The 27,547-nt window shown below is 42.2% G+C and overlaps 1 protein-coding gene across 4 annotated transcripts in view; it reads right to left on the reverse strand.

Annotated features, from left to right (window-relative positions):
* IKZF4 (IKAROS family zinc finger 4) overlaps positions 1-27,547 on the reverse strand; it is an 80,390-nt gene that overhangs the window by 32,065 nt on the left and 20,778 nt on the right. For 2 of the 4 annotated variants that reach the window (XM_087956115.1, XM_087956116.1), the window contains exons 2-3: positions 2,978-3,032; positions 2,776-2,883 (exon numbers count right to left, since the gene is read on the reverse strand). Coding sequence is in view for 1 of the 4 variants with exons in the window: in XM_026678737.2 (XP_026534522.1) it covers positions 2,978-3,017 (40 nt within the window). In the remaining 3 variants the exon portion in view is untranslated. The remainder of the gene's footprint in view (positions 1-2,775; positions 2,884-2,977; positions 3,033-27,547) is intronic. The other 2 variants (XM_026678738.2, XM_026678737.2) reach the window with 1 other exon arrangement.

Raw genomic sequence — 27,547 nt, forward strand, 5'->3', positions numbered from 1 at the left:
TCTGACAAATGGCAGTCCAATCTCTTATTGCAAGTCTCAAGTGATGGCGCTCACACAACTTCCGAGGGCAAGCTGTTCCATGGGTTGATTGTTCTCACTGTCAGAAAGTTTCTCCTTATTTCCAGGTTAAATCTCTCCTTGTTCACATTCCATCCATTATTCCTTGTCTGGAATAAGGCGCTTTAGAAAATAGCTTGACCCCTTCCTCTCTGTGGCAGTCCCTCAGATATTGGAAGACTGCTATCATGTCTCCCCTGCTCCTTCTCTTTAGTAGACTAGCCAAGCCCAGTTCCTGTAACCGTTCTTCATATGTTTTAGTCTCCAGTCCCCTAATCATCCTGGTTACTCTTCTCTGTACTCTTTCTAGAGTCTCAACATCTTTTTGGTAATGTGGGGAACAAAACTGGATGCAGTACTCTAGGTGTGGTATTACTAAGGCTTTATAGAGTGGTATTAGTACCTCCCTTGATCTTGATTGTATCCCTCTGTTAATACAATTTAGGATTACATTAGCTTTTTTAGCTGTTGCTGCACACTGCTGGCTCATATTTAGCTGGTTGTTCACTAAGGCTCCAAGATCCCTCTCACAGTTACTGCTATTAAGCCTGGTTTCACCCAGTCTATATGTGCACTTTTGGTTTTTCTTGCCTAAGTGTAGGACTTTACTTTTCTCTACACTGAATTTCATTTTGTTAGATATGGCCCAGTGTTCTAGTCTGTCAAGATCCCTCTGGATCTTGAGCCTATCTTCTTGGGTGTTAGCTATTCCTGCCAGCTTAGTATCATCTTCAAATTTGGTAAGTTCCCTTTCTATTCCCTCATCTAAGTCGTTAATGAAGATATTGAAGAGTACTGGGCCTAAGATGGAACCTTGTGGCACCCCACAGCTTACTTCCCTCCATGTAGACTTAGACCCATTAAGGACTACTCGTTGAGTACAGATTGTCAGCCAGTTGTGAGTCCATCTAGTGGTGGTGCTATCTATTCCACTTTTTTCTAGCTTACTAAGAAGTAGGTTGTAGTCTACTTTGTCAAATGCCTTGCTGAAATCTAAATATATTATGTCCACAGTATTTTGCTGGTCTTAAATCCCCTTAACCCTTTATCTCCCAAGGACTGCAATGCAATACCATAGATGGGGGGAAACCCTTCCCAAAAATTTTAAGTAGTGGGCTATTGTTAACCTAAGAGTCAAAGGGAATACCAGGTAGGAATGGCATCCTTCTCCATTAATTAGCCACTTCACAGACTATCTAGGACCTGCTAAGGGATAGGATCAAAAAGTATCTCAGGAGATTTAATAAGACAGATGGTTTAAAAAGGAGAGCAAAGAGGTACCTACAGACACACACACACACACACACGCGCGCGCACAGAGGAATCCCATATTCACCCCATAGTAATAAAATGACCAAGCTGATAAAACATTCACAGAAAAATATTGTATGTCTGGAAAATAGATTGTGTTCAATGAGAACTGTTTGTATCAGTCAGGTAATTCTGGTGAACAAAGGTTTAATTTAAATTTGTAGTGAATTGATTATCCTCAGCTAATAAACACAGAGGAACCTATCATTTCTAGAACAGGAGATTGTCAGACAAACAACTAATTTAATTGCTTTGAATTAGTGGCCCAAGTTGCAAGTCTGCTATATTTCATAGCAAAAATATATGCCAACTTTGACAGTGGGTTGAGGACAAACTCCAGTATTTTTCCACATCTGCTCTTCAGAGCACAATCACTGTGCAGTAGCCTAGACAGACCACCTCACCCATCCCCTGCCCCTCCAATTTTGGCACACTGATTCAAGCCAACAGAGCCAAGAAAAAGATGAGACTGGAATGAAATCTCCTGAGTCAAATTGTGCCTTGGGGCACTGACCATAGTTTAACATGGGCATAGGAAGGAAGGGAAACTAACAGAAGAAAATATCTACACCTCAGGAAACAGCTATGGAATTAATTGATACTCCCTAAGTTTGGTTGTTTCCTTGCAGACATGTTGTTACCCAACTAGGATTTGCTCCTGTTTACAATAGCTTGCCTGCCAATTTTGGCAGAAAATGATTCTCTAATCAAGGAACTACCAAGGAGAAAATCACACCCCACCAAATCTGGCAGGACAAGGTACTATATATAAGCAAGCAGCAAACTCCACACTCACACTGATGATGTGATCTAGTTGGGTAACAAAACATCTGCAAGCAAATAACCAAGCCCAAGAGAGCACCAAAACCACCTCAAGGAAGGCAAGAAAGAAATCATAATTTTCTAAGCTAGAGATTGTTACAGTTTTTGTGCAATTGATTCCTTTAGTCTGATGAAACCTAAAGACCCCTTCTCAGAAGGATGCATTTAAATACATAAAATAAAATGTATAAACATAAACTGTTACAAAGGAACCCAATTATGCTAAAATATTATTACCAAAATATTTTAAAAACTAATAAGTGTGTAATGGAATAATATATGTACTTCTATATTAACCCATTAAATCAACTAAAAGACAAGCTAAATTTTAATTTTAAGTTAAAAAAAATAAAGTTGTAATACTTTTCCCATCCAAAATCTATTCATATACCCAGGTTGACCCTTGCCTTAGGATATTTGTGCTGTTGAACTGAACCAACTCATAGTACCTGAGCTGCATTATCAGTCATTTGTTGGAGCAAGCACCACAGATTAAAGGCAAAAAGGGTGGAGAAAAAAAAAATTCTCCCACATTTATATCCCCAGATCTTCAAGAGAGCAACAAATGGAGGAATTAATTCCCACCTTACGTTGGGAAAGAAGTCATGAGGATCCTCAACCTTCAGTCATTTTGAATATTCTTGTATAAAAGTGCCGGAAGTAGAAGTTTAGTCTGATAAAAAGCTAGAAGTCCTGCAATGTATTTTTTAATAAGAAACAGAAATCAAGACCAAAGATCATATTAAAAATATCAATTTTAACCAGAGAAATGCAAAACATTCCATACCAGATATGTAAGATCTCCCATTGCAGTCTTCTATCTCCATCTTGAAGATGCTTTGCTAAGGAAAAAAAAGAGAAAAACAGAGGTCTGTCAGAGCACCAGGCAAAATAAAACAGAAGCTAGATTTTTTTTTTTTTTTGGTACAAGATAGCCCTTCCTCCTGGCTCAACTATGGTGTCGTATTATTTGAACATATAAGAGCTAACTAAATCATTTTAATTGCACTGTATTAACATATATCTCCAGGTTACAACTACAATGTTATTTGCAACTAGACATCAAACTACGTTTTTTAAACAATGAATATATTTCACACATAAATACAAACAAAGTTGGAATCCAGATCTGCATTAACAGATGCCAACTTATAACATATTCACTCTCTGAAGCACTTTTTCTCCTGGGAATAAAAAGCTATATCTATGTCTGTATCAATAACTTGTATATTTAATAAAAATGTACTAAATATTCCTCCATGTTGTCTGTTATTATGTCTGAAATTAGTTGCCATCCTTGCAAGGAAGGAAACTGTCAAATAATATTAGCTGACAAAAAAGAAGCTGAATGCTGCTTTAAAAAGTTGCAAGGAAGAACTGTCAATCTGATATGATGAGGCAATGCTGAGTTCAGTCTTCATTGATCAAGCAGCCACTGCTACCGTAATAGTAAATTCTTCAGTAGCAAGTTACAGTAATAATTGATGAATGGAAGATGGCAGCAGTGGTGTATGGTGAAACGGGGTTTCAGAGGGACTTGGGGGTTATAATTGATCATCTGCTGCATAGTCCTGAAAGCCTAGTCGCTGCCTGGAATAGGAGGCTAACTGAGGTTTTAGATAGGATTGCACCTAAGTGACCTCTCTCGCTCTGTGGATCTTGTCAGGCCAGGTGATAGACAGAAGATCTGGGAGAGATGAAGCAGATCAAATGGCATCTAGAGTACCACTGGAGGATGGCGAAGAAGGAATTTGACTGAGCACGGGTAAGAACTATTAAAGCCAACCTCATAGCAATTCATGCAAAAATAGTTTACACAAATTTGCATCTGCAGATAACCGCCCGGTGGACCTCTTCAGGATAACCTGATTTGTATTGGGGAAGGAAGACCTGGAGATCCACCTGTAGGGGCGCTAAGGAATGTGTTGATTTTCTGGCAGATGAAGTCACTTGAATTGTTTCCAGTTGGATGTTGGCATGGACATTGGTCTGATGAAGATGCCCAAGGTGGGTGCTTGCCCCATTAAACATAGCATTGAGACTTCTATATCACTTCATAGTGCTTTACAGACTTCTCTAAGCAGTTTACAGAGTCAGCCTATTGCCTCCAACAATCTGGGTCCTCATTTTACCCACTTCGGAAGGATGGAAGGCTGCGTCAACCTTGAGCCAATGAGAATTGAACTCCTGGAGTGAGCAGTGAGTTATCCTGCAGTATTGCATTCTAACCATTGTGCCCCCATGGCTCTTATCTGGGAACAGTTTGTTGGAAAACACCCACTCAGTCAGAGGGGAGGCCTCAAGGGTGGATTTAGCTTTGAGTCTCTGCACAATTGCAAGGGATCCAGAACTAGGCCCTCTCCTTACACATGTAGGTCTACTTGCTTGTGCCTGGCACAGTTTGACCCTGTTGCACCTCAGGAAGTGGACAGAATGCTTGGGAATGTGAACTTGGCCGCCTGTGTTTTAGACTGTGTCCCCCCTGACTGATAAAACTCCCTAGGAAATGATGTGTGGTTGGGTACTGGCAGTGGTTAATGCATTTCTGGAGGAGAGGTGGTACCCTAGCTCTTTAAGAAATGGTAGTTCTCCCCCTTAAGAAACTATCACTAGATCTCACACTGATGAATAATTTTCACCCTGCTTCTAATCTTCCCTTCCTAAAGAAGGTTATTGAGAAAGTGACTGTGTTGCAACTTCAAAGGATCCCAAGGAAACAAATTATCTGGATCCCTTTCAGTCAGGATTCAGGCCTGAATATGGGATGAAAATGACATTGGTCACACTTTTTCATAATTTCTGGCAGGAGCAGGACAGGAGTAGTGCATTCGTCCTTGCTTCTACTTGACCTCATAAACATTTCCAAAACCATCAACTATAGTCTTCTTTTGAAATAAGTTTGGGGACTGTTGGGAAGACTTAACCTGGTAGTGAGGAGGGATCAAGTGTGCAGCTACTAACTGCACAACTGCAAAAGGGCCAGGACCAACTCATCCTAAATTCCTTGGAGCCTTATCTAATTGCTCCCAAGGGAGAGCTGCCAGACTGGGGAGATTCTATAAGGCAGAACATAATAAAGTAGTAGCTTGAACTCTACACATGTAGGTCTGGTTGTTGGTGTCTGCCAGGGACTGGAAATAAGAGGCACAGTATTGTCCTGGTTTACCTCCTTTGTTTGAGGCTGTTTCCAGTCAATGTTGATCAGGAGGGGGAATGCTAATTCTTGGCCACTGCATTGCAGGGTCCTTCAAAAGTCAGTGGTTTCTCCACTGCTGTTTTAATATCTACATGAAATTGCTGGGTGAGATAACCTGTCAATATGGGATCAGATATCATGATGATACTCAGTTGCCCATTCTTGCCCATGTTGAGTGAAATGATGCCACAACCACTTTTTCTGAAAGCTGTTGAGGTCTGGATGGGGAGCAATAGTTAAAAATTGAATCTTTGCAAGACATAATAGTTTTGAGTCTGGAGCTCTTTGGTTTTTGGAAAACCATCTTTTGTCATGGATGGGGTTGCACTATCTCAGACAGAGCAGGTGCATATAATCTGGGGGTTCTCCTGGAGTCGCCATTTCTGCTCAAGGAGAACATGGCAGTCATGGCCAGGAGGGTGTTTGCTCAACTGCATGTTGCATGCCAGTTACATCCATTCCTCAACCAATGGGTCTGTCCTGTTCCAGTACACACACACACACACACACACACATGGAGTAACTGTGTTTCACACAACCAACCCTGCATTCATTCCCCAGGTTCCAACTCTATGTGCGCAGCCTTTTAACCTCTATTCCAAGCAACTTGGATGTAACAAAGGCAATAAGGGCAGGTCAAGCCTAAGGCACAGAATCAATATTATGTTTCCCCAAAAATATGACCAGCTAGGGCTTCTTTTCGGGCGGGTCTAATTATTGACTCATGTGATGACCCGGAGTGTCCCACAAATGTAACAAAAACCAAAACGTAAATAAATGTTCTTTAATGCCTTCAACTTGGCTTCACTGTTTAATTGTTCACAGTTGGAGATTAAACTCTTTCCAAAATAACATTCCAAACAAAAGAAATACAGTCCAAACTCAAAGAGTAGATAACAAAGCAATAAAAAACCAAAAACAAACCACACTGAAGAAAGTTCCACGACAGACCAGGATAGTTAATTACAAACTTCAAGAAGATAACCAAGTATAGTCCGTTGAAAGAACACCAACCAAGATAAACCTCATCCAGGAATAAAACACTCTTTGTTTCCAGCATTTGCTAGCATGCAGGTCCAAACCCTTATGCAGTTCTCACACCTGCATCCCATGAAGAGGATCAAGGCCCTCTCCTCCTGAGTAGACCACGTCTTTCCCTTATCCTCTCCTCCCTACGTGCCCTAGGATGAATAGGGGATGGGCCTGGGTCCTCCTCTGACTGCTCAGCTGGACTCTGCCCTTCCCCAGCCTCCTCCACAACCTCTGGAGCCACCCTTCCACTCCCTGTTGGCTGTTCCTCCTCTCCCTCAGAGTCAGTCTCCACCAGGGGCATGACAACTCACTTCACTGTGGCAGCACCAACAACTCCACCCAGCAGGAGCCCACTGCCAGCCCACTTCTTCTGCGGCTGCTTGCCAGATCCAGAGAGCTTTCTGGAAGGCACCTGAAGGCAAAATGGAAGCCAATGGGTGCCTTGCGTGTCAATCCAAAGCTTGTTTCTCAGCTGCAGAGAGCTTTCTGGAAGGCTCTGATGGCAAAATGGAGGCCGAGGGTGATGCCATGGCGGTGGCAAGTGGCCACAGAAGTGGGCCTGCAAGGCGAGGCAGGTGTCGGGGTGTGTGAGGCCTGGTAAGTAGGGCAGTTCCACCTCTCTATCCCCACCCTAGCTTAATTTTTACTGGTGTGTCTTGCCCCACCCCCTGCACCCTGGGGTGGGCAGAGTCTTATTTAAAGCTAATTTGGGGGGTAGGGCTTAATTTTAGCACATGGATTCAAAAATACGATTGGGCTTCTTTTCAGGGTGGGTCATATTTTTTGGGAAATACAGTATCAGCAGGATGACAGCCTCAATGATGTTCAGGGTTCAAAGCATGGCCGAGGCATATGTAGTTTCAATGGATTCATGGCACAACAAAGGCAACATGACTCCAGCAGTTTCAAACCACAATGAAAGCAACTTGGTGTCAATGGGTTCAAGGCACAACAATGGCTCCCCGTAGATCCTGTCAGATGCAGCCGGAACCAGCTCTTCCTTGTCATCTGAGCTGGTGCCCAAGGGAGCCATCATAGGGTCTTTCCCATAGTCATCTACACCCTGGTCCCCTCCCGTTGAACTGTTGTAATGTCCTCTAAATGGGGTTGTCCTTGAAGAGCATCTGGAAGCTTCAGTTGACTCAAAATGCAGTACCCCATATGATTTTGGGCAAGTCCAAATTTGCATGTGTTACCTCTTTTGTGGAAGCTGCACCTGTTGCTGATTTACTTCTGGATGTAATTCAAGGTGCTGGCTATCATTTTTTAAGCCCTGTACATCTTAGGATCAAGTTATTTGACAGACTGCCTCTCCCCAATTATATCTACATAGCCCACCAGAGCAGAAAGATATGTTTTGGCTCCCAACTATCAAAGGAGTACATCTGGTCGGACCTAGAAAAAAAGTCTGCTCTGCACTGGCTCCCTCCCTTTGGAACATCATTCCTCCAGAGATAAAATTGGCCCACATCTTGTTGTTTTTTCACAAGGCCTTAAAGACATGGTTTTGTCAGTGGGCTTGGGAATCCACTATAGAACTGACCAAGTGGCTTGTCTGATTCTATTGCTGCTGCTATGGCATGGGGTTGGGGTTTAGATGGATTTTTAATTGGATTTTTAAGATTGTACACTCCAGAGCCATTGTGTATGAGTTGGATGGCTATATAAATTTGCTTAATAAATAAATAAATAAATTGTTGATTGCAATTTACTTTAAAGAAAAGTGAGTCTCTATCATGATACTGCACTATTTTAAATAAAAATGGCAAATTGTACAAATACAGCTCTACTTTTCCAGTGAAAAGAAGAAAGACAACCATTTGGCAATAAGTTTGAAAACTAATATATCATATCACATTCTAGGAAGTCAAGGAACAGACATTTTTCAAAGTTCATTCTAGAATAACAGTCAAACATGCTATACGTAATACTGCAACTCAGCCCCACATGAAGTTAATTTACATTTTATATTAAATGACTTTACCCTAATTATACCTAATAGTGAAAACAAATGAGTGAAAACCACAAACATTACTATTTTGAACTCATATCATAAGCCTAATGTATTTTCATCCACACACTATCAAAACCTAGTGCATGTTCTGAGAATTATAATTTGAAGAATTCTAGGGATGTGAAAGCATTTAAAAATAAAAGTATGAAATTTATTACAACTAAAAATGCATATCACTATTTGGTGTTATTATTAACAACCTAACTGTATGTAGAACCTGTACAGTTGTGTGTCTTATTCAATTGACAAGTATTCCTATAAAGCACACAACCCATGTTTCCCCAATGTAAATAGTTGCCTGGAGTCAATACAGCATATAGTTAATTCCCAATATTCTCCCTACTACCTCAACAACAAAAGAAATCTGGTTACAAGTGACAATAAGCATTTTTTGATAATTAGCTAGAAATAGAATAAAAGTAGTTCTACAAAAGCACTTAGTATAGGGGTATATTACTCAGCTATGCTTTTTTTCCTAACAATAATCTTACAAATCTTGTAAGAATTCGTTGAATACTATTTATCAGTCAATTCTAATGTAATTTTTTAGTTTTTTATTTATAAATCCTGCCTTTTTATTAAAGCTTTTAAACTTTCTATATCTACCGTATTTGCTGGCGTATAAGACGACTTTTTTGCCCTGAAAAACATGCCTCCAAGTGGGGGGGTCGTCTTATACGCCAGGAGGACTCCGACTCCCACTTCGAGCTTGAGTTGCAGCCGGGAGGGAGGCTGGGGGGACGTGTGTGTGTGTGTGTGTGTGTGTGTGTGTGGCGGGTGTCACTCGCCACGCGCTCTGCAACCTTTCCCCCTCTTCCTTCCTTAGCGGTGTGGGGAGGAGAGGATTCAAAGATCCTCACGTGCGGCGTACTTTTCTTTTTCTTTTTTTCTTTTTGCACGCAGGTTTTGCATGCAGGCGGCTGTAGGTTAAGGATGGGGAGCCCCGGGTGGGTTATCAGGTTTTACGGTGCTTCCAACATGTGCGAACGGTGGGAGAGCGGAGAAGAGAGCGAGCGAGCGCCCGCTGTGTGAAATCCTGCCGTCAAAGCAACACTGGGGAGGCAGGGTATAAATTTACCAGGTTAATGTAGCAATGGTGATTAATGCCCAGAACATTGTTTGCGGGTATTGGGGTGTGTGTGTGTGTGTGGTGGTGGTGAGGAGAGGTTGTCCTTTGAATGCGGAAAAGTAGGTGTGACCTTGTGTAGGAAAATAAAGAGATCCTTTTTAGCGTGTTTGGCTTCTTTGCCTCCCTCGTTCGTTTTGACGTGGAGATAATGGCCTTCGGGCGGGAGGGGAAGAAAACTGTAGCTGGATCATTTCAAATTTCACTTACTCTCCTGCCTCACTTCAATATGTCTGAGCGACTCCAGATACTGGAAGACTTTTTGAATGAAAGTGTTACCTCCATTTTTTTTTTTTTAAAGAGGGCCACTTGGGGAAAAAAAAAGATTCTAAGGAATTCCTTGTTTCTTGATTAAAGAGAAGGCATTGAATATACTGTTCCTTGGCAGCCTTTTCAGTGTCCGGGTTTTGGTGTGTGTGTGTGTGAGAGAGAGAGAGAGAGAGAGAGAGATATCAGCTGTATTGAGAAGAGAACGTTTCCTGTGTTCTCATTTTATTTACAACATATTTTACACTTAATGGTAAGCAATGAAAAATATTTTTAAAACTCATTTCTAAACTCCATAGCTATTTGCATATTCTTGGTTCAAAATTGGATTAGCTCATTTCAAAATTGTCCAAAGCAGAAAAGTGCGTCAAAAAAAAAAAAGAAGTGCAAAAGTGGAAGGTGTGTGGAAGAGGGGTAGTCTTATACGGCGAGTATATAACAAACTCTATATTTTGAGTGGAAATGTTGGGGGGTCGTCTTATACGCCCAGTCGTCTTATACGCCGGCAAATACGGTATGTTATGCATTGCTTACTGTTAATCACAGTTGGAGGAGTAATTCAGGCCTCATGAATTTTCTTAATTATTACTGCCAAACAGTGTTGAAGAAGAAATAAAAATAAGAGCAAATTTTTAATTAAATTTTCCCCTCCATCAACACAGAAACTTAGATTCAGGATAAAAATATCTATTCAAAAGGTCATTAAAAGGTTAATCTTAATGTTTAATAAACAAAAACATTAAAAAGATAGCATCTGGAAACAGGAATCCTGTGATTAAAAGCACAGACATAGCTCCATAATTATCTTTTATTGCAAAACCCAACATATATAGCACAATTATGGACTGTAATTGACAATGGAGAATAGTAATGAAACAGCAACACTAGATTTTAACTAAACCACCACATTGGGATGTAACATTTCTGAACAAAGACACATACCTTGTTCAGAGAGTGTGCAAAGCAATGTTTTTGCTTAACCATGGTAAATGGGCGTTGGTACTTACCTGATACGCCCGTTCTCGTCGAGCTGCGTAGAGCATCCAGAGTGGGAGGTGCTCCAGTCTTCACTCTAACAGGCTGAGCTATAATTGAGGAACGCTCCTCCTCCTCCACGTGACTCCTCCATGCGTTCCCCAGTTTTACGAAGACGAGAAGACAATAACAATCCTCTCATGTCAACTATTATACAATTCTCAACTATAAGCTATATACGTCATTGGCCGAAACAGGATTCCCCACCAGACGGATCAATTAGGGTGGGGCTGGATGCTCTACGCAGCTCGACGAGAACGGGCGTGTCAGGTAAGTACCAACGCCCATTCTCCATAGAGCTGCTGCGAGCATCCAGAGTGGGACATACCAAAGCATGGCCTGTCCTACGGGAGGGACTCCGTCTGGTCCGGAATCGCCTCCGGTTCCCTTGCCACCTGTTGAAGGACTCGCCTGCCAAAGGATGCCTCAGCTGAAGCGTAAACATCAATTTTATAGTGGCGTATAAAAGGAGACGGAGACGCCCAGGTGGCCGCTCGACAGATATCCTGAATTGACGCCTGAGTAGCCCAGGCTGCCGAGGTGGCTGCGCTCCTTGTAGAGTGAGCGGTTATCCCACTAGGAACAGGAAGGGCCTGAGCCAGATAGGCCTTGGATATGGTAGCTCTAATCCAACGGCCAACAGTAGACGGGGATACCTTACAGCCCAGCGTCTTTGGCTGAAAGGACAGGAACGACTCTGACTTCCTGATAGACTGTGTACGGTAGATGTAGATACGAAGAGCCCTTCGAACATCGAGAGTGTGCCACTGCCTTTCCCTTTCTCAAGAAGGCTTGGGGCAAAAATTAGGCAGGACCAATTCCTGAGCTCTGTGAAATGCCGAGTTGATTTTAGGCATAAAGGCGGGATCTGGTCGCAGAACCACTCGATCAGTGTGGAAAACACATAAGTCCTTTCTCACGGATAGAGCTGCTATTTCAGATATCCTTCTCGCCGATGTTATCGCCACAAGAAACACCACTTTGAATGTGAGAAACTGAAGTGGCGCCTCCCTGAGAGGCTCGAAGGGAGGTTTAGTCAATGCCATAAGAACCTTATTAAGATCCCAAGTAGGGTATCTGTGAATCACTGGAGGGTGCAGATTGGAAGCCCCTCTAAGGAATGCCCTTATGCGAGGGTGGTGGGAAAGTGAGCCAGGAAGGCTACCAGCGACCACCGTTGACAGGGCTGTGACCTGTCTTCTCAGAGTGTTGGGGGAGAGGCCCCTATGTAGCCCGTCTTGTAGGAAGGCCAGGATTTGTGCAATGGAAGGGGAGAGCGGGTCGATGGAGGACTTATGGCACCACCTACAAAAGATGTTCCAGGTTGCGTTATAAATGCGGGTAGTCGAAGGCCGCCTTGCTGCCAGGATGGTATCAATGACCTGGGCCGACAGGCCCTCATCTTTTAATCTTTCCCGCTCAACCTCCAGACGGCTAACTGAAGCCACTGTGGGTCTGGATGTTGAAGAGGACCCTGGGACAGTGAGATCCTGTCTAGGGGGATCCTCCACGGTGGGGCCACTGACAGATTGCGAAGATCCGCAAACCACGGTCTCCTGGGCCAATATGGGGCCACCAGGAGGACTTCTGCCCTTTCGAGTATCAATTTCTGAATCACCTTGGGAATCAACGGGAGGGGGGGAAAGGCGTACAGAAGCCCGGTGGGCCAGGGGCAGCGCAGGGCATCGTGGTTCTCTGCCCCGTTGGCGGGGTAACGTGAGAAGAATCTTGGTGTCTGGGCATTGTGTGGAGATGCGAACAGGTCCACCAGAGGCTGACCGAATATCGCTGCTGCCTCCCTGAACAAGGGAGGGTGTAGGTGCCATTCTGATTGGTCCAGCGTGGCCCTGCTCAGCCAGTCTGCTTGGACATTCGAGACCCCCGAGATGTGTTCCGCCCTGATGGATAAGAGATGCACCTCTGCCCACCGACAGAGCCGCTCGGCCTCCCTCATGAGGCGGATGGAATGAGTGCCCCCTTGACGGTTGATGTGAGCCTTGGTTGTAGTGTTGTCTGTCAAGATCAGTACGTGGCGCCCTCGCACCTGAGGGAGGAAGGCGCGCAGGGCTAGGTATACTGCGTGAACCTCCAGCCAGTTGATGCTGCAGCGCCGCTCGGTTGCTGACCAAGTTCCCTGGGCTGAGAGCGACCGCATGTGGGCCCCCCATCCAGAAAGGCTGGCGTCTGTTGTGAGAGTGACCCTTTGGGGCTCCTTGAAAAGATGACCTCTGTTGGTAGAGGGTCTTGTCCACCAGAGGAGGGAGGCGAGAACCCTTGGAGGAACTTTCACCACGAGGCCTGAGTTGCTCTTTCCGGAATGCTGATACGGCAGGAGGAACCACTGCAAGGATCTGGAATGTAAGCGTGCCCAGGGGATAATCGATATGCATGAAACTAACTTTCCAAGCAACTTGGATAAGTCCAGCAATGAGGCCTTTCTAGACCGTCTAATAGTCCTGATAGCTTTTTGGATACTGCTGAACCTCTCGTGGGAAAGGAAGACCCTCCCTTCGACCGAATCAATCACAGCTCCTAAGTGAGCTATACGGGTGGAAGGGTTAAGCTGACTCTTCTCCCAGTTTACAAGGAAGCCGTGAGCCTGAAGCACCGAGAGGATGGTCTTAGTGTCCCTCTCGGCTTGATGTCGGGTAGGGGACAGAATAAGAATGTCGTCAAGGTAACAGTGAATGCAGATAGGGAAGTGCCTGAGGTGAGCTGCCAGAGCTGCCAACACCTTGGTGAAGGTCCTCGGGGCGAGACGAGACCAAAGGGAAGGGCTACGTATTGGAAATGCTGATTGTTGTAGCAAAATCTCAAATATTTGGAACACGAGGGGCGAATGGGAATATGGAGATATGCCTCGGAGAGGTCAATGGATGTAAAGCCAGTCCCCTTCCTGGTGCCCTGTAAGATTGACTGAAGTGTATGCATTTTGAACTTATGATGGGCGATATAGCGATTGAGCCTCTTCAGATCTAAAATGGGCCTCCAACCCCGGAGTGCTTAGGAACCAAGAAGAGGAGGGAATAGAACCCCTCCCCGCTGTGAAGGCGGCACGGGCTGGATGGCCTTGATATCAGAAAGATGTTTGATAGCGGCTGCCATGAGAGCCCGCTTAGTCGGCTCAGAGAGGAAAGTGGATTTTACTCCCATCTCTTTGTCGTGCCCAAACATTCTGGGGGCTGGAGAGCCATCCTAGACCTGAAACGGCTCAACCGTCACCTTATCCAGCGCAAATTCAAAATGCACACCTTGCAATCCATTCTCCTAGGCACCAGGCGGGAGACTGGCTGTCCTCCATAGATCTCTCTGAGGCATACCTTCATATTCCTATCAGGCCCTCTCATCACAAATTCCTTAGGTTCTGTTATAATGGCCTTCACTATCTACGTGGCCCTACCCTTTGGGATGGCTCGGCCCCAGGACCTTCACCAAGGTCCTGGCGGCCCTGGCGGCCCACCTCAGGAGCATTCCCGTCCGCCTCCACTGCTACTTGGACGATATCCTTATCCTGTCCCCGTCCAAGTCCCAGGCAGTCAGGGATACCAGGGTCACCCTTTCCGCCCTACGGGCACACGGGTTTCTAGTCAATTGGCAAAAGAGCCAACTTACCCCTTCCACCCGAATCAACCACCTGGGTGCCATAATTGATTCGGTCTCAGAGAGTTTTCTCTCCCCAGAGAGGTTTCTTAGCATTCAAACCCTGGTCAAACAAATTAGACGTTCTAGGAGGGTGGCCTTGCTTGACCTCTCTAGATTGTTGGGAAAAATGGTGTCATGCATCTCTATTATTCCCTGGGCCCGCTTACACAGCAGGCCCTCCAGTGGTTCCTGCTCCCGTTCAAAGATCCGGAAGAAGCAACTCGAAGATCAGAGTCAAGGTCCCTCCAAAGGTCCTCACGTCTCTTCTCTGGTGGACCAATCCCGCCATCAACAGAGGCCACCTCTTTGCGGAGCCTCAAGACTCACCGTCACTACCGACGCAAGTCTATCCGGTTGGGCGCTCATCTCAACTCACTCTCGGCAAGGCAAATGGTGCGCCGACCGAACAAAGATGCAGCATCAACTGGCTAGAGCTCCATGCCGTCCATCTGGCTCTGCGCTGCTTCCCCCAGATCCGCAGTCGCCATGTTCTCGTTCTCACAGACAACGTCACGGCCAAGGCCCATATCAACAGGCAAGGGGGCACCCAGTCAATTCAACTGATGAGGGAAGCCGAGCGCCTTTGCCGCTGGGCAGAGGCCAACCTTCTATCACTAAAAGCCGAACACATCTCCGGGATAGACAATACCCAGGCGGACTGGCTGAGCAGGGCCACGGTGGACCAAGCAGAATGGCGACTTCATCCATCCCTGTTCGAGGAAGCGTCCAAGATATTCGGCCTTCCAGTGGTGGATCTGTTCGCTTCCCCATCCAACACACAACTTCCACGGTTTTTCTCCCGGTATCCGTCTCACGGGCGGAGAACCACAATGCTCTGCGCTGCCCATGGCCCCCAGGGCTCCTATATGCCTTCCCTCCGCTCCCGCTAGTGCCCAGAGTCATTCAGAAGCTCATTCAGGAGAGGGCAGACCTTCTCCTGGTGGCTCCCTATTGGCCCAGGCGACCGTGGTTTGCGGACCTCCGCAACCTATCGGTAGCGCCCCATGGCGGATCCCCCGGACAGGGTCTCCCTCTCTCAGGGGCCCCTTCTACATCCGGAGCCTCAATGGCTACAGTTAGCCGTCTGGAAGTTGAGCGGATCCGTCTGACTAGCGAGAACCTATCAAGCCATGTCATCGACACTATTTTGGCCGCCAGGCGACCCTCCACTACACGAATTTATGATGCCACTTGGAAGGGGTTCTGCAAGTGGTGTAGTGGGTCCCAGGTTGACCCTCTCTCTCCTTCCGTGGCTCAGATTCTGGAATTTCTTCAGGAAGGCCTTCGCAAGGGGCTTGCACCTAACACCCTGAGACGACAAGTCTCTGCCCTCTCAACAGTGGTCTCCTGTGATAACTACGGCTCCCTTTCCCATCACCCCGGGTTAGATCCTTCCTTAGGGGTGCCACCAACCTGTGCCCTCCCACTGTTCACAGGTTTCCCACATGGGACCTCAACAAGGTCCTAGTTTCTCTTACACGTTCTCCGTTTGAGCCTTTGAGGGAGTCATCTCTTCAGTTCCTCACCTTTAAGGTAGTTTTTCTAGTAGCCATCACTTCTGCTCGTCGAAGTGTCGGAATTAGCAGCTCTGTCAGTCAGGAGGCGATTTATGTGTGTTCCATGCAGACCGGGTCGCCCTGCGGCCTGACCCCACTTTCCTACCCAAAGTTAACTCGCCCTTCCATAGATCTCAGGAACTGGTTCTACCAAATTTTTGCCCTAGACCCTCCGGGAACAGGAGGTTCTTTGGCACACCCTAGATGTTAGACGGGCCTTGCGTATATATATTAAGCGCACTCAGTCCTTACGAAGGTCGGAATCTCTTTTCCTGTCCTTTCAACCCAAGACACTAGGGCTCAAGGTTTCTCCTTCCACTATCAGCCGCTGGATCAGGGCGACCATCGCCAGGTGTTACCTTTCCCATTCTCTGCCGGCACCCGGTGGAATAACTGCCCATTCCACCAGGAGTGCAGCCACTTCGGCGGCCTGGGCCACACAAGCCCCCATTGCTGACATTTGTAGGGCAGCCACCTGGGCCTCTCCGTCCCCGTTTATCAAGCATTACAAGATCGATACGTATGCCTCAGCTGAGGCCTCCTTTGGCTGGCGGGTCTTACAGAGGGTTGTCAATGATCCGGAGGGGCCTTCGGGCCAGACGGAGTCCCACCCATAGGACAGCCAAGCTTTGGTATGTCCCACAGTCTGGATGCTCCGAGCGGCTCGAGGGAGAATGGGCGTTGGTCCTTACCTGATACGCCCCTTCTAGGCGAGCCGCGAGGAGCATCCAGCCCCACCCTAGCATCTCCGTCTGGTGGGGACTCCTGTTTTCAGCCAAGGAGCCAATAGTTGATTAGATAGGATTAATAACTTCTCTTCTCATTATCGCAAAAAACTGGGGAGAGCGCTGCGCGATGCCACGTGGGAGGGGCGGAGCGTTTCCTCGTCTAAAGCTCAGCCTGAAAGAAGAGGACTCAGAAGCACATCCCACAGTCTGGATGCTCCTCGCGCTCGCCTAGAAGGGGCGTATCAGGTAAGGACCAACGCCCCATTTTGAACTCATATCATAAGCCTAATGTATTTTCATCCACACACTATCAAAACCTAGTGCATGTTCTGAGAATTATAATTTGAAGAATTCTAGGGATGTGAAAGCATTTAAAAATAAAAGTATGAAATTTATTACAACTAAAAATGCATATCACTATTTGGTGTTATTATTAACAACCTAACTGTATGTAGAACCTGTACAGTTGTGTGTCTTATTCAATTGACAAGTATTCCTATAAAGCACACAACCCATGTTTCCCCAATGTAAATAGTTGCCTGGAGTCAATACAGCATATAGTTAATTCCCAATATTCTCCTACTACCTCACAACAAAAGAAATCTGGTTACAAGTGACAATAAGCATTTTTGATAATTAGCTAGAAATAGAATAAAAGTAGTTCTACAAAAGCACTTAGTATAGGGGTATATTACTCAGCTATGCTTTTTTTCCTAACAATAATCTTACAAATCTTGTAAGAATTCGTTGAATACTATTTATCAGTCAATTCTAATGTAATTTTTTAGTTTTTTATTTATAAATCCTGCCTTTTTATTAAAGCTTTTAAACTTTCTATATCTATGTTATGCATTGCTTACTGTTAATCACAGTTGGAGGAGTAATTCAGGCCTCATGAATTTTCTTAATTATTACTGCCAAACAGTGTTGAAGAAGAAATAAAAATAAGAGCAAAATTTTAATTAAATTTTCCCCTCCATCAACACAGAAACTTAGATTCAGGATAAAAATATCTATTCAAAAGGTCATTAAAAGGTTAATCTTAATGTTTAATAAACAAAAACATTAAAAAGATAGCATCTGGAAACAGGAATCCTGTGATTAAAAGCATAGACATAGCTCCATAATTATCTTTTATTGCAAAACTCAACATATATAGCACAATTATGGACTGTAATTGACAATGGAGAATAGTAATGAAACTGCAACACTAGATTTTAACTAAACCACCACACTGGGATGTAACATTTCTGAACAAAGACACATACCTTGTTCAGAGAGTGTGCAAAGCAATGTTTTTGCTTAACCATGGTAAACTGAGTAAACTACAATTGCCTGAACTAACATGCTATGCTAGTTTATAAATGACAGTGGCTGGAGTCACACAAGGCATTGTGGCTTAATACAGTGTACTAAGTAATTAGATTGTACACCATGGTCATGGAACCAAAATTCAGGCACAAGGCAGTCCAGCCACATTTATAACGGCAAAGACATTTCAACTTTTCCCGCTTGCCTAACTATGCCCCACCCCCTCCACCTCTGCCCTTTTGGCTGCTTTGTACTCTACCACCTCTGCCTACCCTGTGTCCCCAGGTGACCTTCTCCATCTTCCCCCTCTCCCACTGTGGTTGAGGCACACCCTTCATGAGGCAGCTACTGGATGCAAATGCAGCCTTCTCACAAGGCTTTGGAAGATCTCAGAAGGCTACCAAAGCTTTATGAGGAGGCTGTATGTGGCCAACAGCTGTTTTGCAAAAATATTATAAATCTATTTTGAAGGTTTAGAATTTTGATTATGTGACTGCAGAGACATTGCAATGGGTGTAACTTCAGAGACCAGGTGTAAATACTATTTGTTCAGCATCCTCATAACTTTCAATTGTCGCTGAACAAATTATCATTAACTGAGGACGTGTGTTTTATCCTAGGCTGAAAACTGTTCTTGGAAACTCCACTGGCTTTTACAATTTTTGAACATCAGAATGGAACAAAATATGCAAACTTTTCCTGAAGGAGTTTTCAGAATATGAGATACCTCTGTTCAGCATTTATTTCTCTTCCATATATAGTTAACTTGTTCTGACTGTTGTAAGTAATTGTATCACTAACAGAGTTTGTTAAAAAAAAAAAAAGGTTGACAAAGCCTACTGGGAGACTACTTCAGCATGGAACAAGGAACTGTGACATTTATTAGCTTTCTCTATTGTATAGTTTTGTTGCAGGAATCATCACAAACCAGAACATTGTACATTTCTTAGGATAACTTACTATAGAATGCTTTTACTGCAACTGGTTTTTGGAGTGAGACCATATGTACCTAATACAGGGTAACTATGGAAACATGACATTTTAGACACCGTAGAAGCCCTCACAAATATTTATACATTCTGGAGTTTTAAAAAGTAGTTTTGATTATTTTGACAATATGTTCCGGATTAATTTGAAAGGTCAAATGCAGTCAGGCAAAAAGGTTAATTTACCAACTTGGTAACTGAATGTTTGACATGTGAAACTCAAGTTGCTAATTAGGTCCACAGTAGCCTTTTTCTGGAAAAGCTTTCAGTTCTGTGGATACTTTTTCCATCTATTCTTCTTCCCAAACCTCACGCTCAGTTCATCCACTCAATTTGCAGAGAAAGATTGATTGCCTAATATGGCGAAATTAATCCATTCAAAACAAGCAGATCGGGTCTCCATGTTTTCACATGCCTTATAACAGACTTTGATAGTTTAAAAAGATGCACACTGTGGTATTATTTTACCTCCAAGGGAAAGTAAAATTCTTGCTACCTTGGGATATAAACCTCAAATACAAGTTTTCAGACTTCACCTATTACAAGCAAGAAACAGGACCACTGTCTAGAAATCCCCTCCAGGCTCCACGAGTTGAGAACATTAGCAGGTTAAAAGTAGAGCGCAGTGGCATCAGCAGCCCTTGAAGTTCTTTTCACTTTTGAAATAATGAATTTTTCCTCCCGGAGTGACAAAACCTGGGGAATAAAGCCTTCAGAAGTAACCCAATTATTTTAAATAGACACACAAACTGAAACTTTGGCATGATGTTGTTGATTTGTAAAGGTTGCAAATCCTGGTTAAGCTCTATTCTGCTGAAAAGGAAAGATATGAATGGAATGGAACACAATGCCAAGAGCTAAACTACATCTGCTAGCTTCAAACCATACATACAAACACAAGCAATTTAAGAGAACCCTAAGGTGTTTGTTTTCTAAACTGTGAACCATACAAATCTAATATTCAAATACACACAACAGAAGTAATCAGGTTATGAAGGCAAAGATGTTGCATGGCAACATGACAAACAATCCTAGTCACATCAGCAGGATCCACAATTCTCTTGCATCGGCACAAGTGTGTGACTAAAACTATGGAATTTAATTAAAAAACTGCTTTATTCAGCAATTTGCATATTTTGGAGCTCAAACAAGAATATTTGCCAAAGCTCAAAGAACTGGGTACCAGTAGCATGCTGGTTTATATCATCCTTTATCGGGATTCTTGAAGTGTCTTTAAGTGTCTTCTGGTTACAGCATGGGCTGGGCAAAACTCTTCTCTTTCACAATAGTGTACTTCATCTAAAATAAAACAAGACCAGGAGAGGACCATTCCATATTCTCCCAATATTCCCAGCTGCCCAGTATTCTAAATTGTCTAGCATTACCTGGAAAACAAGAAGTTGTATAGTCACACACATTACTAGCCTTTAATTGTGCTGGTGAGCAACTAATGTCAGCTGATGGGTGAAAAATTGCTTCTGGGATTATAATTTATGGGCAGGTCAGTAAGTTTGTGACATCAAGGAAGTTGTATGGAAAAACAACAATTCAAAATAATGATCTAAGTTCATATGAATTTCTTCATAACAGTATTATCGTATCATATTTTAAATCAACTGGAATCTACTCTTTCTCCTAATGAAACATTTATTATGTCCCGAATTCAGTTAGTTATTTCTTCCTTTCTTGATATAAAGTAAGGTAAGATGATTAGGATCATGGCTGATTTCACCAGTCATTTTGCCCACATCCAAATAATTCAAAATCATTTTTAAAAGCACAGTAAGATCATGCTCTGCATTCGTCTCTAGGCTAATCTGCAATAACTGCAGTGTACTATATAAGCCAAGCCAATGAGTGTGATGTCTCATAGGTTTATGGTATTGAAAACGCCAGAATGTCTGCTACACATCTCTTTGACTTTCAGATTCAGCAATAAATCTTTACAACATTACAACCTGTGAGTCTATATAACTTTTATTTGTTCTCCTATTAATATATAAGTGCAATATAAAACATACAACAAACATTGTATTCAGATACTTTGCACCTCCTGTCCACTATCAAACAAGTCTACTTTCTCTTTAGAGGTTTATATAGTATTTTTCTATTATATTTGTTTGTGATATAAAAAAAGACTCATCCTTCCTCAAGTCCTCAAGAAAAATAAAGACTTTTGGGGAAGATGGCATACAGAAAACAGTTTTGCAAAAAGAGAAATCAATGTTTGCAGCCACAAATAGGGAGCCAACGAATTGATTGCTTCCTTTGATCCTCTCTGGGTAACAAAAGAATGCAAGATTGCCCAAGTGTTTTCCTTACAGTTGTTCCTTCATATCCTACTAATGTGAATCCTTACAATCTCCAGAAAGGAGAGGAAGAATCAGGAGATCAGGGAATTCACTAGAATTGCTCCAGCTGCAAACAGAGCCTTTTAAAAGGACACTAAATTCACATTGCTCTTGCCAATTGCTTTTGGAAATCGCTTCTTAACTACTTCAAAGAAATCAGACACTTTCAAAGCGACAAGACTGTAAACACTGGGTGAATGTCTTTAATCATTAATATAATAAAATGAAGATTATAATCTTTATGAAATTAAAATAAACAACCAAAAATAAGACAAGCATTTGGCTACAGAAAGTTTTAAACAGATTGAGGGCTCAGAAAACTTTGAATATGGATTTTGAACATTAGATTTTGAGATTATTTTTAAAGAATAAATGCATGTTTGTGGAGAAGAAAAAAATGTTTTTGCTAATGGAGACATAATAAAACAAGTAACAGTGTTTAGAGATATCTTCGAGGAACTGAACAAGTAACTACGACAGGATTTTAAGTCTATTATGTCATCTATATTGTGTCTTCCTAAAAGAAGATATTACAGTTTGTTCCAAGAAGATGTTATAGAATGCTTTAATACCCATTAGATTTAAATAAATTCAATATACCACATTTTCCAGTCAAAATGTTAAGAAATCCAAAAAGAAATATCCAAAATCTCATGTCCTTTCTTTTTAAAAAAAAAATAAATCTTTCTGTGTAATCTATATGATTGTTGATCTTTGTTATGAGTTTCTTCAATATGTTAAATTGCCTCTTTTGTAAGTTCAACAACAAGAAATGGTTTCAGTTTCTAGGATTGCCACTTTTATTTCCTTCTTAATTTTTAAACCTCATTCATTTTTTTTCTTTATGTTTGATGACAAATTCTTATTTAAATTCTTGTTCCTATTCTTGTGTAGATTTTGTTACATAACTTTTTTTCCCCTAGAAGTACTTTATTTATCAGAATTTGATAGTATTTAAACTGGTTCTATATCTGTCTTTAGTAAGGAAGTTTTGTGAACCTGTTCTTTTTAAAGGAGAAATTATCCCTATTTCTTATGTTAAATGTTAGTATTTTGTTTATACTAGGATACTGGGATTACTTTATGTTTGCTAAATGTGGATTTGTCTATAGTTCAGAGTTGAGATATGGAATGTTTATTTGAATGGGCTATGCTGCTATTTGGGGTGGTTTCTTTGGAATTGCTGGCATTTGGAATGGAAAAATGTGTCTTTTTAAAAGCAGAAATGGTCCCTCTTTGTCATGTTAAGCTGTAGGGTTTTTTTTTGTTTACACTAGAATATTGGGACCATTTTAGGGCTTTTAAATGGAGTTTTATTTACAGCTAAGAATTGGGATATAGAATGTTATGTTTTATACATGTTATAACATTTTAGACCTCGACTTTTTGCTTTGTTTTATTTGCCTATTCTTAAGAGATGAGTTATGGGATGAAGAATTTTATATTTGTTAAGTAAATGGATTGTGAAATTTATTATACTTGTTATGATGAAAGTGAGAAGTTTATTGAGGGGTTTCTCTATTTGTATGCTTTCTTGCATTATCTTTTTCCTTTTGTTTTTCTAGCTTGTATTATTTCTCTTACTGATGTCATAAAAGTTATGACAAAATGGAGAAAATATTTCCAGCCTGAAACAAGGTTTTTGATTTAACAGAAAGTAAAACGCAGGTTTAAATCCACTCCCAGCTACAGAAGCTCACTGAGTAGTTTTTGAGCCAATTACTTAGTCCAAATTTTTGAGAAAAATTGGAAGAGGGAATGCTACATATGCCACCATGAACTTCTGAAGAAAAGGCAAGATAAATTGAAAAAATCTACCTTGGGTGACAGATTACTTGCCTCCTCTCTGTAGATGGGAGAACTTGTAGAACAGCCTTTGCGATTTATAAAACTATGAAGACGAAGACCATCATTTTGACTTTGGTCCTAAGACCCAATGTATCAGCTTTAGAAGAAGCAAGATATCATTCAATTAGATCAGTGGTCCCCAACCACCGGGCCCCGGACCAGTACCGGTCCGTGGATCATTTTTTACCGGGCCGCAAAGAAGTGGGCGCCACCATCTTGTTTCGATGGCGCTTGAGAAAGTGCTTCCGGGTGAGCTTGTCAGTCGTCGGTTGGAAAGCGGCATTTGGGTGCTGAATCCTCGCGCCTTAGTTTCGTCAAGGCTTCGAACGAAGAGCCGTCCCAATGGCGGTGGAGTCTCGCATTAGGAGGAGATTTAAAAAGAGCTTGAAAAGCCCATCGACAAAGGTACAAAGGAGGAGTTGAAGGTGGCGGGGAGAAGCGGGGGACGGCTGGCTGGCCAGTCGCTCGGCTCGCCTTGCCTTGGTCATGCGTGCTGATGCTGGTACCGGTCCGTGGATCATTTTGTGATGCCGGTACCGGTCCGTGGGAGAGAAAAGGTTGGGGGCCACTGAATTAGATCATTCTAAACATTCCAATCCTTCTGCACCAGCTGAAGTTTCTTAACAGCTTCAAGGCAAAAAGCAATTACACTCAAAAGATTTATGGAATTGAAGGGGAAAAAAGTGTGGGTTATGAGATGAGCCATGCTATTCCCAATCTGGGATTTTTAATATATTGGATTTCATCTTTTTTGGCTGGAAATGACAGAGTCCAACATAAAAAAATGTCTTCTGAATTGTTGAAATCTTAGTTTGCCTCTCTTTATCCCTGCAGATAAAAGCCCAGAATGTTGAAGCAACTTATGATATCTAGAAAGTGTCTTGGCTTACCAAATCTACATTTCAAAAATCTTTACACTATCAATAAATCTTGCGATGTAATATTGCTATGCCAACAGCAATGTGATCATATGAAAAGCCATGCCACCACAATACATATCCGAAGTAGATATGCATCAAGCAAACATGTTGACAAAAATGTGAACTTTGTATGAATACAGTGCACAAACTCTATACAAAATATATATTTCTAGTATAGCACTGCATTCCTATACAGTGCTAAGCCATAGCTTTTATCTGCAATTTATAGAACAAACTTCAGTGGCCTGAATTATACATACTACTAATCCTCAAACCATAATTAATAAATCACAATTCAAAGAATAAACAAACCACATTATGTTTTAGACCAGTTTGTTCACTCTATTATATTCAGACGGCTCCAAAATGGTGAAGGTATAATAGAACTGGGAGAACATTAGCAGTTAAAACATACAGGGAAATAATAATATTAAAGGTTTTTCTCAGAAACCATAATAATCATCATTATTATCAGCATCATCACAATGTACTGCTTTGTCTCAATATCAAAATGATTCTGTATTTCAGGTTGCAAACAGAGGTCTGCAATGTCTGAAGATATTTAATCAAGTGTACTATATGCAAATTGAATCAGATGCCATCTGGCATGATTAACTAACTACATGTATACCACTTGAACTGCAATTATGTACACAATTTTAATTGGTTTTAGTTCAAACCACTCTCATACAAAAATAACATCTTCCACATACAAAATGGGCAGACATTGATAAATTCAACCTCTAGGCATGCACATTTCTTTTATTGGGCAAAATCAAACAGATTATTTAATTACAAGTAAAAACTAACATGCAATCTGCAGCCAAGAAAAGTTCATGCTGCCATGTTTGCCCTCAGAATGTTAGTGTACTGGATTTCGGAATTTTCAAGAACCGGGTTTTAAAAAAAATCCCAGAATTTTGTTCAAGAGGCAAAATTCTAGTAACAGAAAAGTAGATGTGTTCAAGGGAACTTTTTTTCTCTGAGTATCTCACTGAGTTCTCATGGATCTATAGAGTTCTGCAGAATTCAAGTTTGAAAAACTTAGAACACTATATTAAAGGTTGATGCACGCTCTACTGAATATTTGTATTATTATTTTTTTCTTTGTATGATTATGAATCATCACAGAGCTTATAGGACGTTGCATACTTGCACTCCCAAAGGAATTTATACTAATCAAGGATTTTAATGTGTCAAAAATAGATTAGATATATCAAGTTACTTTAGTAATTAAACTACTTCTATAAAAATATAATTGTGGAACGGTTAAATAACTCTTCATAAGTGTCATCATACTTTGCTATTGCTACTTTTGCAATAGACATACAAACAAAACTCTAATATATAATACAGATAGTAGTATTAATTACAAGAACAGTTGGGACCAGAATTTCCACTGCTAAGCAAGGCAATTGCTAAGTGAGGCATAATCAATTTACAACCATTTTTGTCACAGTTGTTAAGCGAATCACTGCAGCAGGAATTAAGTGGTTTTGCTTGTCAAAGGCTGGCTAGAAAATCACCAGTGGCAATTACATGACCCAGGGACACTGCAACTATCCTAAATACATGGCAGTTGCCAAGCGCCTGCATTTTGATCATGTGACCCTAAGATGCGGCTATGGTCATAAATGCAAGAACCAGTTGTAAGTCCCTTTTTTTCAGTGCTCTTGTAACTTCAAACAATTGCTAAATGAATGGTTGTGATTCAAAGACTACCTGTATATTTTTTTCAAGACAGCTTCCTCTTATTAAATTTGTTCTATTTAGAGTAAAGACAGACAATTAGGTACTGCTTACAAGAGTTTGCCTGGGGAGCTCAAAAGGATGAAAGGAGTAATCAGAGGAACTGCCTTGTTCTGAGGGACTGCAGGCTGAGCTGTGAGAAGCAAAAGGTCACTGCCTGAAGAGCCGTGGATTGCAGGGGGAGTGACTTAAGAGCTGGTCAATACCCATCATGGCTGATTGGGTAACTGCTTCCTGCTAAGTAAACAGAGACTCTAAGAGGAATATAAGGCGGCTTGGTTCTAAGCTTGGGAAAGTTCAGTGAGGAAGTGAACAAGGGACTAACAGAAGTTCGCTTCTTCACTAAACAAGAAACCCGACTAATCTGAAAAAGGAACTTTTTTACTGAATTTCTACTCTAAATTTTAAAATGTTTTTTTTTTTAAAGTCTGAATTTATGACCTGCAATGATTGAGAGAAATGTTCACCTTCCAGCCTGAAAAACATATTTTCTTCAAATTAGTGGCAAGATAGCAGACCACATTTGAGTTATGGATTTATCAGTTCAGCGAAAGGAAACTCCACAAAGAAAGCAGAATAGTAGAAACAACCACTTTGGGAGTCCAACTGGACTAGTGGTTCCTGCTGAAGAAGCAGGTAGCAGCTGTGGCCAGGGGCCATTTGCAGAGGTTACTCTTGTGCATTAATTGCATCCATCCCTAGACCAGAAGGACTTACTAATGGTGACAATGCTCTGTTACTGTTACTGTTTGGACTACTGTAATGTGCATTCCATGGAGCTGTCCTTAAACATCATCCAGAAACTTCGGGGGACTTACGGTTTGAGCTTCTTCGGCGACAGACCAAAACCTCGTCTCTCCGAGGCTTCGATCCGTGCGCTGGAGCACCCCGACCCGGCTGGTTTCGGGGCTAAGCCACCCTGTAGAGGTGGTGAAGAAGGGGGAGACTGCCTGCAGGGTTGAGGAGAGCCGCATCTCTCCTCCCCAGCTGGCCATTACTCCCTTTCCCGAAGGCGGTTGTAGCGGTGGTCAGAAATGGCCACCACAAAGAAGAACTCAACCGGAAAAGAATGTGCAGGAGGAAGATAAGAGAAAGTTTTGGTTGACCGGGTCAAACAGCAAAAGCAACAAATAAGGTACCCTGTAATTGAAACTATTAAAAAAACAATAACATTGTTCCCTAAGAAGATTTTTAAGCTGCGAAGGAGAGAGAAAAGGGAAAAGATTTGGGTTTTTTTCTCCTTTTCCTATATTGACAGCTAAGAGACTTAAGCAAGAAATTGGAAAAAAATCCACTTTGACATTAATAGGCATTTAATGCTGAAAATAAAAAGTCAAAGGGATAATAAAGATTTCTGGATAATCAAAAGCTTTTGAAAACAGGAAAGGAGAGAAAAAGAATAAAAGGGCAGGATCTGGAAGGGAGGAGACTGCCTGGAATTAAAAAGAACTTACAGCAAAATCTTAACAAGACTTCCAAAAGATACATTTTAACTGAAATATCTCAACAAAAACCCCAGGAAGAGAAAGTGGAAAAAGAAATAAGAAGAAATAACTTGGGACTATTTGGATTATTTGATGATTTCTGGATTTTTGG

Source organism: Notechis scutatus, chromosome 2 (assembly GCF_049901735.1).
Source record: "Notechis scutatus isolate UNSWTSFEM ecotype Mainland chromosome 2, rNotScu1.2, whole genome shotgun sequence".
NCBI classification, from domain to species: domain Eukaryota; kingdom Metazoa; phylum Chordata; class Lepidosauria; order Squamata; family Elapidae; genus Notechis; species Notechis scutatus.